This window comes from Phocoena phocoena, chromosome X, assembly GCF_963924675.1.
Source record: "Phocoena phocoena chromosome X, mPhoPho1.1, whole genome shotgun sequence".
Classification (NCBI taxonomy): domain Eukaryota; kingdom Metazoa; phylum Chordata; class Mammalia; order Artiodactyla; family Phocoenidae; genus Phocoena; species Phocoena phocoena.
The window spans coordinates 112836398-112851338 of NC_089240.1; the positions used below are offsets into that span (position 1 = coordinate 112836398).

The following is a 14941-nucleotide window of genomic DNA, read 5'->3' on the forward strand; positions in this document are numbered from 1 at the left end:
TTCCTTCTACTACATCACACAACCTTTTCTTACCCTGCTCCTTGCAATACCAAGCTGACCCATTCCTGGGCAGGGTATCGACTCGGCTTTCCATCTTGAAAGTTTTGCTCTTCAAAATCTCTATGGTGCTATTAAAAATGAATGCTGCAATTTATTATTCCTGCTATCTTGAAGAGTCTTTGGTCAATGATAACCAGAGCTGAGACAATTCTGAATGGGGCTTTTCACAGCAGAGCAGTTTGAGTCATGCATTAATTTTTTTTTAAATCAATGGATTACAGATTCAGAAGAAACGGTGGGGGAGGAAACAGACTTTAAAACTTGATAAACACAGATGTGTCAGGGAAACGTTTCCACCAGTGTGTATTCTTTCACCCTCTGTGATCTGGGGCTTGTTAGCATCCTTTTCATACTGGAAGGAAATATAACATGCATTCTATAGCTTCTATCTGTCAAGTTTGATTATGCCAATTTATCACAATTACTGCTTTATTTTTAATCAGAGTAAGGGCACTAATTTAGTTTCCTGCTCTTTTGTCCAGAGTACTTTATGTCTAGAAAACTCGTGAAGAGACTGTTCAAGGGTAATTTAAAATGTTCATAATTTTTTAAAAGCAATCTGCTAGAAGGTTGCCACAGTCAAGAAACCCATTCATTTTACATTAAGAACTGTTAAGGGGGGCTTCCCTGGTGGCGAGGTGGTTATGGATCTGCCTGCCAACGCAGGGGACACGGATTCAAGACCTGGTCCGGGAAGATCCCACATGCCGCGGAGCAACTAAGCCAGGGCACCACAACTACTGAGCCTGCGCTCTAGAGCCCGCGAGCCACAACTACTGAGCCCGCGTGCCACAACTACTGAAGCCCGTGCACCTAGAGCCTGTGCTCCGCAACAAGAGAAGCCACTGCAATGAGAAGCCCGCGCGCCGCAACGAAGAGTAGCCCCCGCTCACCACAACTAGAGAAAGCCCATGCACAGCAATGAAGACCCAATGCAGCCAAAAATAAAAATAAATTAAATAAATTAAAATTAAAAAAAAAGAATTGTTAAGGGGAATGGGATAGTTGAGTAAATCAGAAACTCAGTTAACTATGGAACTCCTTTCCCTGTTTGGAAAGAGATCATTACAGGGTTTTATGCATAATAAGAAAGCCACAGAGCTTGGTATTTCAGCGTTCTTTGGATTTCTGATCTGAAAGGGGGGAAACTTAAGTGCCATATATCTTTTAAAGTATCTTTTAAACCTAAGCTTAACAAAAATAGATTTTTTTGAAAAAAAGGTAAATGGAATAGACCCTGATCCTAGGGGAAGCCTGAGCTCTAAACAGATTTAGAAAAATCTCATTAGGATTAATATGGAAAAGTGGAGAAAATAAGGTAAGTCTATTGGAAGTTTCCATGCTGCTCTCAAGGCCACATATAGGAAACAGGATGAATGATTAACAGAGAGCAGGCAGGAATGAAAGAGCCTTAGCAATTCCCTGGCTCCACATTCTACCTCATTTCTACCAACTAAGTCGGCTTGTGTCCAACCGCAGAGGGAGCCAGGTTCCACTCACACACTCTAAGGCCGGGTGTGGCCCTGGGCAAGAGATGACCCTCAAGCCCCTGCAGTAGAAAGTGGCTGAGATAGCCTTGTAGCTGGCACCTACTTCCAAGACTCTCTGCCGCAGCCCTTTAACCTGGAAAATGGTACTAATGATAATTCTTCCTTCCTTATCAGGATTGTCAGAAACATTAAATGAGTTAATCCACGTAAAGGGCTTAGAACTGTGTGTGGCACATAGCAAGTGCTTAATAAATAATCACTTTCATCGTCATTCTCTTCTTCATTGTACAGATTAAGCTGCTTTTCCAAGGCCACCAACCTGAGGTAGCACAAGGCAGAGACCCTATGTCAATATTCTGATTCCTGGACTGATGTTATTTGCACTGTACGATGCACAGCAGGTGATTCCAAAAGCACCAAAAGGTCCCTCATACATTTCCCCCTACAACTGTGTCACTGTGACTGAGATCTCCATCCTTGATAACCCTTTTGAAGAGTTTTCTGGTGATATAAAATTTTGTTAAGTGAAGTGAGTTTGCCTCAGGAGAGGGATCATATTAGAGACCTAGCAGAAGCAGAAATGGACTTCCTGTGATGACTAAACCATGATCAAACACCATCATTTTAAATCGAACGCAGGGTCTGAATGAACAAGACACTGAGCAAGGTATAATTTTGAAGGGGAGGGAGAAGGTATAGGCTTGGAAGAGAGGTTAGTCAGAGGTGGAGGCCAGGCAGCTGGAAAAAAAAGGGCAAAAGTCTTTTAAGAGAGTTTAGAGGACTTCCTTCACAAACACTGTGCTCTTGGGTTTCATCTCATGAGCCTGAGCCTTGAACTTAGATCTGATTATTCATAATTTTCTAGAAGCATAAGAGCAACCTGCACCCAGAACTCAGAGATATGTATATGCTGACAAGGTGATTTCCGTGCCACATCAATTTCTCCTTCAGCTCTACTTCATGAGATTTCATGATAAAAATAATTCACAGCGTAGGCTTGAGTTAGAAAAAGAAGGGTTCATCTATTAACTACACAAGAATACCAAGAACGACTTTAAAAAATCATACATATAATTTTTTTATTTGGAAAAAAAACAGACACCACATCGTGAACTTCAAGCAGTCCTTGGGTTGCGTATTTTATGAGGTTTATTTGTACTGCATATCTGTGATGGGCTCTATTTGTGGTTGAAAGTACAAACATACTGATTACAATCACTCTTTCCCACATTTAGGAACAAAATTAATTATCTGCAAAAAGCAGAAGGCTCAGATAGACTCTCAGTCAGTAAATGATAATAGACAGCGGCCAAATATAATGACTCCGTCTCCTACTTTATCTGTTTTAGGCATTCTGGGTGGAATGAAAAAAGGAAAAATTAATTCACTTTCTGAATGTTCTTCAGAAAGGATTTGAATTTGGGTAATAAGAAGTCAGTATCAACCCTCCCCCACCTCCCATGCCCCCATATAAAATATGAAAGCAGCCTTGCTGGATTATGCGCTTCCCAAAGGGACATTTTTTTGCCTTCTAACTTCCCGTACTACTTTTATTTGTTTTATTTTACATAGTAATTTATTGAAATGAGGTATACTTTTGGATGTATACAACTCACCCGTTTCAAGTGTACAATTTAATGGTTTTTACTAAATTGACCAAGTTGTGCAATGACCATGACAAACCAGTTTTGCAACATTTTCATCATCTCCCCAGTAAGATCCCTCATGCCCATTCCAGCACTGTTTTTGAGAAGTCTGATGCATTTTGAAGCCCAATCCCCAAAGGGACATTTTAAAAGGACATTAAGAAGTCTGTACCTTCACCAAAACAAAGGTTACTTGTACTACCCTATCAACAGTCCCCCCAATAAGGAAAGGAATGGCAAACAGTGAGACCTAGAACAGTACCCAGTACCAGGACTCAGAAAGTTGTGCCTGCTGGTGATGATGAAAGTTTGTGTTTTATCTTACAAAGGCCATAACACGCCGGAAGAAATCTGCCCCAGATTCTCTCATCTTGGCCTTTTGTGAAGTTCTTCATTACAGCAAATATTCTAACGACCCCCTCCCCGGAAGAAATTACTGTACTACAGTGTGACTTCATTTAAAAATGCTTCTGTGAGCTGGGATGAAGTGAGAGAGTAGCATGGACATACATACACTACCAAATGTAAAATGGATGGCTAGTGGGAAGCAGCCGCATAGCACAGGGAGATCAGCTCGGTGCTTTGTGACCATCTAGAGGGGTGGCATAGGGAGGGTGGGAGGGAGGGAGACGCGAGCGGGAAGTGATATGGGAACATATGTATATGTATAACTGATCCACTTTGTTATAAAGCAGAAACTAACACACCATTGTAAAGCAATTATACTCCAATAAAGATGTGGGGAAAAAAAGAAACTAAAATACAAAAACAAACATCTGTGATGTTCAAAATATGTGCTCAAGTTTTAATGTGGGGTTAGGGTTAGGACTGCCTTTTAAGAAACGGGCCAAGTAGAAAACATTTTCTGCCAGAGACCTGAGCAAGACAGCAAAATGCAGAGAGGCCTAAGAGGTTAGTGAGCCAAGGCCACTGTGGCGCTATCGTGAGTGAAGGATGTAGCACTACAGTTGCCAAGAGTAACCTTATTCCAAGTGGGTAAAAAGGAATCAGAGGAATCACACTGTATACATGACTCCATGTTTTCGGAGGCGTTTTAGGTTTTGCAATAAAAAACAAAGCAAGTATTCGGGGGCTTTTCTGCCCTCGCCAGATAGAAGGCTGCTTTCCCTCTGCTCTGATTCCCTGGCCACTCAACATTAGAAAGGCATTTTGGACTTCTTCATTCTCGTCTTGGGAGCACAAGGATTCTCGGAATATCAGGTCATGGGGAAGGCCTTCCTGGACTTCTGCCCACTTGGATGAATATTCCTGACTTTCTAACCTTTCTGAATATACTCTGAGCACAAATCAGTCCTCCACGACACTCCCAACAGACATGGATAAGCATCTGCTTACTACTCTGGGCTTATCACTTGCTTCATCTTAGAATTGCAGTAAAACAGAAAACTATCTGCCAAGCTACTTAGCAATACAAGACTCCCAACCCCAGAGTCTGAACAAGCAAGAAAGGAAACAATAGCTTGGGGACCAAAAGAGAGAGCAATAGGTAGTAGCTGGAGGCCCAAAGTACCAGAGTTTACTCCTAACCAGAGGCAACTAGTCAAGTGCCCCTTTTATACTGTGTAAAGTATTTTCTGAAGAGCTGAGAAAACTGCCGCCGTTCTATCTTTGGATGTGCCTTGTGCTACCCTCCAACACGTGGGACACAGCCCAGCCTTTTGACCAACTAGTCAGGGCTGAGCTAAGTGTCTTTCACTAACTTCTTACTTTCTTGCCTGATCCTCCAAAAGCATCATGAACTTGAGAGGTTTTTGCAGCCATCCAAGGTTGGGGAAATCACATGTTGCAAGACAATTTTCCGTGGGTCTCTTGTGTTTCTGCATCTCTTATAAACAGAGGCACTTTATCCCCCAGACTGTCTTTATCAAGTATCTTTGGATAGTGAATAGTCTTGGAAGACAGTGATAGGGTCGCCCTTCAGAGAAAAGAATGGGCACTCTTACTACCTATTATAAAAGATGTGAGTTCCCTAAGCTCAAGGCTGCTCTCTTGTAATGCAACTCACTGTGTGTGGAGGAGTCATCTGGTCGTCTTTGCCTTTCTCCGTGGGAATTGGGGCTTGAGGAGCTGGCACAAATGCTGATACTCTGCCTACTGCTATCGCTGTGAGAAGTAAACTGTCCTGCATCTCTGGGCCAGGAATCTCCCGTCTTTATCCAGCATCCATGAAACTGTGGCCAGGTAACTTGTTAGTTTGCAATTGGGGTAAAAATCTCAGATGTTTCACAGTTCTTGAGGACATTTTCCTGCCACATCAGTCCAGAGACCACAGAAAGGAGGAAAAACTTCTTTCTAAAGATTCACAACAAATAATCACGCTGACACTCTTGCCAAGGGAGAGGCAAGGAATTCTAGATTTATGAGGAGCCCATCTAATTCCCTAATATGACCCATGATATACATAATTTCAGGATGAAGCGTGATAGAAAGCTTCCTTTGTGTGACCACTGTTTGAAACCTGCCCTAAAATTAACATTTAGTGCCTGAAAGTGATGCCAATGTTTTCATTTGTATTCTTCTCATCATTAAGTAGGTAATCTATGTTTTAAAACTATATATTTTCCCCATGGGAATCACTAAAGTTATTTTTTTTGTCAACGAAAAAAAAGATGGCAGCCTGTAAACATTTTTGTCTTTCCAGAAATGGACCTCATGCAAACAAAGTTGCCTACCACAGTTCTAGATGCTGACCTGCAGACAGTAATTAGGTAGTTAGCCATTTACTTGTTTTTATCACTTTGAAATCACTTGGTACCGAAAACAGCTTGTAAGAATTCAGACAAGGTATCTACCTCTATAGGAGACTAAAAAATGAAAGTCCAAAGTGATAGCATGAAGAGAAAAACACTGACATTCTGACACCTGAGAAATAACCTCAGCCTTCAAAAGCAGAGAGGAAGGTAGGGCTAATCTTGGAAATTCTGATGAGTTAGAGTCACTCACACAGACAGCAAAATATAAGAATTTGATAGAGTGAATTATTATTGAGGATCAAAAGAGAATCTTCCCCAGAGCTTCCTAGCACACATAAATAAATATTGATTTCACTGAAGATATCTTCAGAAATTCTACCAAAGGAAATGGATGTAGCCACTATGGAGAACAGTATGGAGGTTCCTTAACAAACTACAAATAGAACTACCATACGACCCAGCAACCCCACTACTGGGCATATACCCTGAGAAAACCATAATTCACAAAGAGTCATGTACCAAAATGTTCACTGCAGCTCTATTTACAATAGCCAGGACATGGAAGCAACCTAAGTGTCCATCATCGGATGAATGGATAAAGAAGATGTGGCACATATATACAATGGAATATTACTCAGCCATAAAAAGAAACGAAACTGAGTTATTTGTAGTGAGGTGGATGGACCTAGAGCCTGTCATACAGAGTGAAGTAAGTCAGAAAGAGAAAAACAAATACCGTATGCTAACACATATATATGGAATCTAAGAAGAAAAAAAAAAGGTCATGAAGCACCTAGGGGTAAGACGGGAATAAAGACACAGACCTACTAGAGAATGGACTTGAGGATATGGGGAGGGGGAAGGGGAAGCTGTGACAAAGCGACAGAGTGGCATGGACATATCTACACTACCAAACGTAAAATAGCTAGCTAGTGGGAAGCAGCCGCATAGCACAGGGAGATCAGCTCGGTGCTTTGTGACCGCCTGGAGGGGTGGGATAGGGAGGGTGGGAGGGAGGGAGATGCAAGAGGGAAGAGACATGGGGACATATGTATATGTATAACTGATTCACTTTGTTATAAAGCAGAAACTAACACACCATTGTAAAGCAATTATACTCCAATAAAGATGTTAAGAAAAAAAGAATATGTTAGATTCTCAGTAGGCAATGTTACTACTAAGGAAACTCTATAATGGAGACCTGGATGTACTAATGTCCAGAATCAAAGGCAAATGCATTAAAAACTATCTGTTGGTCCAACAGGCAGATTCCAAGCATTGCAACTGGAAGAAAACCTATACCTCACCACTGGCACGGTGCACAGAGATTCTAGGCAAAGTCATTTTACTGTGTGACTGGGTCTTCCCTCACCTACATAAACATTCCTTCTTCCCCTAGAAACTACTCTGTGCCTTTAAGTGTCATGAAGACGAAAAATCTCATGCTTTTTAGTACTTCATTGGGAAATACTATAGCAAAAGTCTCCAAGGAGGGAGAATGAACTCAAAAGCTGATTGTGAAGCTGGAAAAACAGTAGAGAGTAGCACAGGATATTAAATAAGATAATAAAGACCCACTTAGCCTATGTTCAAGGGATGAAGATTCTGGTGAAAAGAGAGTGGAACTCTTTGAAAGAGCAATATGGACTAATTATGAAAAGCATGAGCTTTGGGGTCAGACAGATCCAGCTTTGAATCCTAGCTCCGCTACCTACTGGCCAAGTGATCCCTGAGGACAGCAGTAGTCAGGGTCATCTTTCCAGCCACTTCTTGTGCCCCCGGTGTCTATCAGTGGTTCCACAATTAGATGCTCACTAAATGTTCCCTGAAATGAATCCTATTTCAGATAGTGCTAAAATGAATATCACGATGAGGAAAGAAAGGGAGAAACAGTGAAGGTAGAAAAGGTTGCAATTTTGCACAACATTCAATGAAGCATACGACAAGTCACGATAATGAACTTATGGGAGAGGAAGCACTAATGCCGAGAAGTTCTGAGATGAATCAATAAAGAACACGAGTACAAGTGGAAACATAAAAGTGCAAACAGGCACGCGAGGATATGTGAGCAATTACTTTGGGGGGGATTGTAAAGAAAGTAAATGAAATCACAGAAAGTTTTGGGAAACTTTCTGGAAAAGCAATACACATCCAATATGCTGATTATTACTCATTTCATCAATGGATCTGAAATGTACAATGGCTATGCATATAATCCACATATAGGGATGTAGTAATTACAATCAAAGTGGTTTCAGAATAAGAATAATTGCATATTAAAAAGAAGGTTGTAGCATTCAACAATTTGTGTGGTGTAACAACAATGTTGAAAGTATATGTGTTGAAAACTGTACGTATTTGTATTTGCCTCAAGGTATAAGATATGGAATTCAATAACATGCTGATAAATTTAACGATGATACCCTCAGATACTACCCATATGATACCCAAATACTATTCTTTTAAAATAAATTTATTTATTTTACTTATTTATTTTTGGCTGCGTTGGGTCTTCGTTGCTGCACGTGGGCTTTCTCTAGTTGCAGCGAGAGGGGGGCTACTCTTCGTTGCAGCGTGTGGGCTTCTCATTGCGGTGGTTTCTCTTGTTGCGGAGCACGGGTGCTAGGCATGCAGGCTTCAGTAGTTGTGGTGTGCGGGCTCAGTAGTTGTGGCACATGGGCTTAGTTGCTCCACGGCATGTGGGATCTTCCTGGACCAGGGCTCAAACCCGTGTCCCCTGCCTTGGCAGGCGGATTCTTAACCATTGAGCCACCAGGGAAGTCCCCCCGATACTATTAAAGACCTACTCAGTACTCACTTCGGGCCATGATGCTTAACCTAGTTCACAAATGTAGATGAAGAATCAAGATGGATCTATTTACAGTCCCATAATTAATACTTTGTTGAACTTTTCGGTAAAAATGTTCTTTCTTTCCCTTCCTCTCCCCTCTCCTCTCTCGCTCTCTCTCTCACACTCACACACACATACACACTCACACACACTCACACATTTTCACATACTTGCTATTTTTATTCACGCCTTTGGATTAAAATAACATTAAACATCTTGGCACTTAAAAACAAGTTTAAGAAAATCTCATTATCTATTTGGCACTTAGAAAACTGCTGTAGAAAGAGTACTGCACTGGGGCTTGGTGAGTACCTGCCATGTGCCTCGAACTCCGCCAGGTACTTTGAACCTATCATTTCACTGAATCCCCACATATCAACCCCATTTGACAGATGAAGAGTCCACGGTCACAGCTTTGCCATTAACTGTCATTCACTTTTAACCTCTGGGCCTTACCTTGTCTACTAAACAAGGTGGCTGGAGTTGCTTCCAAGGAAGTATCAGAATCAAATGGAGTACTCCGTAAGTGACAAATTCTCTGGCCTCTCCACAGACCTACGGTATCAGAATCCTCGGGGGGAGGGGGGGAGGCTCCAGGAATCTGTTTAACAAGTTCCCTAGATGATTGTGGTGAGGAGCCGAGTATGAGAACTACATGCTTACCACCTCCAGGAGCACCCTAACCTTTGCTTGCACACCTTCACTTGGTAGCCTGAAGAACTGAAGACCATCTTGTGGAAAACTAAAACACTAATAGGCCGTAAGTGTCCATCATCGGATGAATGGATGAAGAAGATGTGGCACATATATACAATGGAATATCAGCCATAAAAAGAAACGAAACTGAGCTATTTGTAATGAGGTGGATGGACCTAGAGTCTGTCATACAGAGTGAAGTAAGTCAGAAAGAGAGAGACAAATACCGTATGCTAACACATATGTATGGGATCTAAGAAAAAAAATGTCATGAAGAACCTAGGGGCAAGACGGGAATAAAGATGCAGACCTACTAGAGAATGGACTTGAGGATATGGGGAGGGGGAAGGGTAAGCTGGGACGAAGTGAGAGAGTGGCATGGACATATATACACTACCAAACGTAAAATAGATAGCTAGTGGGAAGCAGCCACATAGCACAGGGAGATCAGCTCGGTGCATTGTGACCAACTAGAAGGGTGAGATAGGGAGGATAGGAGGGAGGGAGATGCAGGAGGGAAGAGATATGGGAACATGTGTTTATGTATAACTGATTCACTTTGTTGTAAAGCAGAAACTAACACACCATTGTAAAGCTATTATACTCCAATAAAGATGTAAAAATAAAGTATCTGAAAAAAAAAATTAACAGTGCCCCACTCATTTAGATAAGACCAAAATGTCCTTTATGATCTGGGGTAGATGGTAGCCACCAAAACAGCTGAGCAAAGTCCCTGCACGGCAGACCTCATGGCATGGCTTATAGCTAGCTAAAAAGGCTGTCCCAAACAGAGCTCTGGAAGAGCCTAGTTTCGAAGAGGTCTCTCACCACAACTCAACCTCAAGCAGGACTAACTGGCAGGCTCTTACACTTTTATCACAACAGGAAGGTGAAGGTGCTACAGCAGAATCTCATTAACGCTTTAGTTTCCAATCAGCTTTGGCTTTGGGGCATTCTGTGGCTTTGTCAGCAGGAATAGAGTTCTGCAGTCCACCCAGCCCTCACTTCCCCTCAGCCCCCATAGATGGCCCAGCCCCCTTCTGGCCCATACAGAGTATAGCTGGATCACACCTGGCCAATGATTCATTATAGTGAGATGTTCACTGTGGTGAAATTTATTCAGTTACATGTCTGTCTGTCAATGAAGCTAAACTGACGTTTTAAAGACTTAAGAAGACTTCAAGTCTTTAAGACTTTAAAGACTTAAGTCTTGGGTAACCGAGCACCCAGTACCTGGCAAAGTGCCACGAACAGAGCAGATGCTTAATAAATGTTTACTAAACAAACCTTCATGTCTAGAGCCTGATCAAAATAGTGGACTTAATCCCTTACCAGCTCCCCACCCTATTTTTCTGTGTTTAAAAGCACTAGAGGAGAATACATGTTTTCAAGACGTTGCTGTCAAGTGACCAATATCAGAGGCAAACTTTAAACACTCCCATACCCTGTCTTTAATGTTATCTCCTTATTTTTCCTCTTACTGAAGATATTTCCACACCCCTGGCACTCTGGCTTTGTGTCTGACACATAGTGGGCCCTCAATCAATTTCAGGTGAATGAACATATGAATGCACTGACTTTCCTTTTTTCTAGTTCTGTGAGATTTACTTTTGTGTGTGTGTGTGTGTGTGTGTGTGTGTGTGTGTGTGGTACGCGGGCCTCTCACTGTTGTGGCCTCTCCCCTTGCGGAGCACAGGCTCCGGACGTGCAGGCTCAGCGGCCATGGCTCACGGGCCCAGCCGATCCACGGCATGGGGGATCTTCCCAGACCGGAGCACGAACCTGTGTCCCCTGCATCGGCAGGCGGACTCTCAACCACTGCGCCACCAGGGAAGCCCGAGATTTACTTTTGTATAAGGCCCTAGAATCTGGTCTTCAATTAGAAAGCAATCAAAGGAATAATTGGCCACTGAAGAACACTATCGTTAGGACGTTTCTGTTCATTTTACTATAAAATATTTTCTCAGCAAATGTGTTTTAAACAGCTAACATTGTGAATGGGGCAATTAGAGCAGTTCCGTAAGTAGCCATCCTGTGGGTTGCATCGTTTTTGTCCTCCTTTCTAGTTTAATTCACCAAAGAAACCAGTTACCCCTATTGTTTTGTACTTCCAGAGTTTAAAGACAGGGCTAAATGGCCCAACCTGCCCTCCACATTCTGGGTAAGCAATGGTTCGGAGTACACAGTAGTTGCAACGCTATAGAAGATAAGAGCACGAATCGCGCAAGGCAACAAGCCAGGGTTGGAATCCCAGCTCCGCCACCTCTATTTAACTACCTTGGACGTTTGGGCAACATATTTAAGCCCTCTAAGCTTCATTTACTCCTGTGTAAAATGGGGATAATATTATATTAGGACCTATCCCATGGATTACTAAGAAATAATATTACGTAAACTGGCCAGCAGAGCACCTCAAATGTGGTAGGAGCTCAACAAGGGCAGTGTATTATACTATTCTGCCACGTCCTTCTACAAAGCTGGGAACATTCAGGAATCAGTCACCATCACCTTAGTGAGATCTGGCTGGTAGCTCTTGGCTGTATGTTCTGCTCTGTATTGAAAAGTGTGTGCATCCCGTGGTCCTCAATGTGTGCACCCTAGCTTAGCAGGTACAATGTAACTAACATTGTCTGACTGAAACCAATCAAGCTTCTGCCTCACAAAACTGTCCCACCCCCATCACAAACCCTATCAGCCTTACACTGGTATAAATCAAGGCTGCAAAGACAACTGTTGGAAAACATGAACGTTTTGCCTCACCCGTGTTCTTGTGTAGGTTTAGTTAGTGGGGTCTAGCTGGGTCTCCTATGTTTAAAGTCACTACTCAAAATGCAACTCAAATCAAACTACAACGAGGTAGCACCTCACACCAGTCAGAATGACCATGCATTAAAAACTCTACAAATAACAAATGCCAAAGAGAGTGTGGAGAAAAGGGAACCCCCCTACACTGTTGTTGGGAATGTAAGTTGGTGCAGCCACTATGGAAAACAGTATGGAGGTTCCTTACAAAAACTAAAAGTAGAGCTACCATATGACCCAGCAATCTCAATCCTGGGCATACATCCAGAAAAAAACTATAACTCAAAAAGATACATGCACCCCTATGTTCATGGCAGCACTATTTATAATAAGCAAGACATGGAAACAACCTAAATGTCCATCAGCAGATGAATGGATAAAGAAGATGTGGTGTATACATACAATGGAATATCACTCAGCCGAAAAGAAGAATGAAATAATGCCATTCACAGCAACATGGATGGACCTAGAGATTATCATACTAGTTAAGTCAGACAGAGAAAGACAAATGCCATATGATATCACTTATATGTGGAACCTAAAATATGACACAAATGAACTTATTTACGAAACAGAAACAGACTCACAGACATAGAGAACAGACTTGTGGTTGCCAAGGGGGAGGGAAGGATTGGGAGTTTGGGATTAGCAGACGCAAACTATTATACATATGTACAACTGAATCACTTTGCTGTATACCAGAAACTAACACAACATCGTAAACAACTGTACTTCGATAAAATAAATTTAAAAAATAAAGTAATATGATATATATGATTAAGAGCACAAGAGTGAAATCAGAATCAAACAAAGTGGTGATAACCTAATTAAAGGGAGACCTGATCAACTTCTGAATCACTGAGCTTCAGTTTCCTCATTTACAAAATGGAGATAACAGCTCCTACCTCACAGGGTTGTCACAAAGGTTGTGATAACCAACAACAGTGGTAATAATAGCTAATAATTACTGAAGAATTACCATGTACCAGGCACATGCCAAGTGCTTTAACACATGTTATTCCCTATGAAGAAGATATTCTTTTTATCCCTATTTTATGAATCAGCAATATGAGATCATACAGATAAAATGATTCACCCAAGGTCCCACAGCAAGAAAGTGGGTGAAGCTAAAATTCAAAGCCAGGCATTAGGACTCCATAACCTGTGGACTTAATGTGCTGCCTAGCTCTGTGAGGTCATTCAGTCCCTCTATCATCCCTGCCCACTTTTTTTCTCACTTCTCTCCATCAGCACCTGCTACTGGCCAGGCTGCCCTACCCCCAGTAGAATCCAATTCCTCTGAAAACTGTAGAATGGTACTCACAGTGGTGGTCAGTTTTCCTCCATTCTTCTGGACATACTGGATGGAATCATGGATCGTAGAAAAGAGACCAAGCAGTACATTCTCCATGTCATAGATTCTGTACATGCCATTCACCAGTTCTTCGAGAGACAGAATGTATTCTCTCCAGTACTTGTCAATCTCCACCACACCTGCCATACAGCCTTGCATAACCACATTGCAGTAGCCACCACACGGCTTAACCATCATCAGTCCCTGGCAGTAAGAGCAGTACCACATCCTGGTGAGCATTCGGCCACAGTCCTTACTGAACTTCAGGTGATCAGTTGTGTTGATCACTTCAATTCCGAGATTCAGGGCCTGGAGGAAGATCCTAGTGACTTGCAGTGACTTGGAAACCTGGGTCATAATAAGCTTGGGGAAATTCCCAAATACTTTCAGGTCACGCCTTGCCCCTCGGAGACATTCATTGATGTCTAAGGTGGACTCCGGCAGGCCTGGGCTCATTAGCTGGGTATAGATGACTGGAAACAGGCTGTCAAACAATTCATTGACCATGTCATCCACGTTGATGTCAGAACCCAGGATGTAGAGAGATACATCAGTGAAAAATTCACCCACAAACTCAAAAGCTTGTGGGGTCAGGCTCGGGTAGTTGTTCTTGAACATGGCATTGGTGTAGTTCTTGGCATGGCGAACAACGATTTCAAAGGCCTCTGCAAAATAAGAGATAGAGAAATGCCCACAAATTAAAGCATGAAAATCCAGTGTGCAATTGACTTTGAGATTTCTCTATTGCTGTGGTGATTAAGGTCCCATTTGCCTTAAATAATTGACTCACGTTTACTTCTGGCATTGCCTCTACTCCTGCAGCTGTTTGTTCCTATAAATCAATTTTCCTTTCTGAACATGCAGTTCAAACCCTGATGTGCACATAGATTCTTAAGCACACAAATTATATTTCAAATGACAAAAGCCAGGATTCAGTTAACATTCTGGCCTCTCATAAAAATATTGATTAAAAAGTGGCTAAATGAGAAGTTCTTTCTCTTTCTCACATTGAGTTATTCAGTTAAAAAGAAACTGTATTTCAAGACATTTCATTTTTAGACAGAGATAAATACTTGACAACAAACCATATACTGTATAAACTCACATAACAATTTAAGCCTGTTCATCCCTGGAGGAAAGGCAAGTTCTTAGCCAAGAATAAAAGCTATCACAAATTTCATCATGTAGGTAGATTTTCTCTAGATAACTTTAAAGGGAGCTATCTGACAGATTGACAGACCTGCAAGTGGAATTTATCCCCTAAACGGGTATCTGGATGGAGAAAAACGACACATGCACTTACCTATACGTTCGATACTGAAAAGAAC

General features: G+C 41.9%; 1 protein-coding gene across 4 annotated transcripts in view; it reads right to left on the reverse strand.

The window, feature by feature from the left end:
• GPC3 (glypican 3) overlaps positions 1–14941 on the reverse strand; it is a 446037-nt gene that overhangs the window by 205339 nt on the left and 225757 nt on the right. For 3 of the 4 annotated variants that reach the window (XM_065900580.1, XM_065900582.1, XM_065900581.1), the window contains one exon: positions 13584–14278. In XM_065900580.1, the coding sequence (XP_065756652.1) occupies positions 13584–14278 (695 nt within the window). Of the gene's footprint in view, positions 1–13579; positions 14279–14941 lie in introns of all 4 variants that reach the window. The other variant, XM_065900579.1, reaches the window with a different exon arrangement.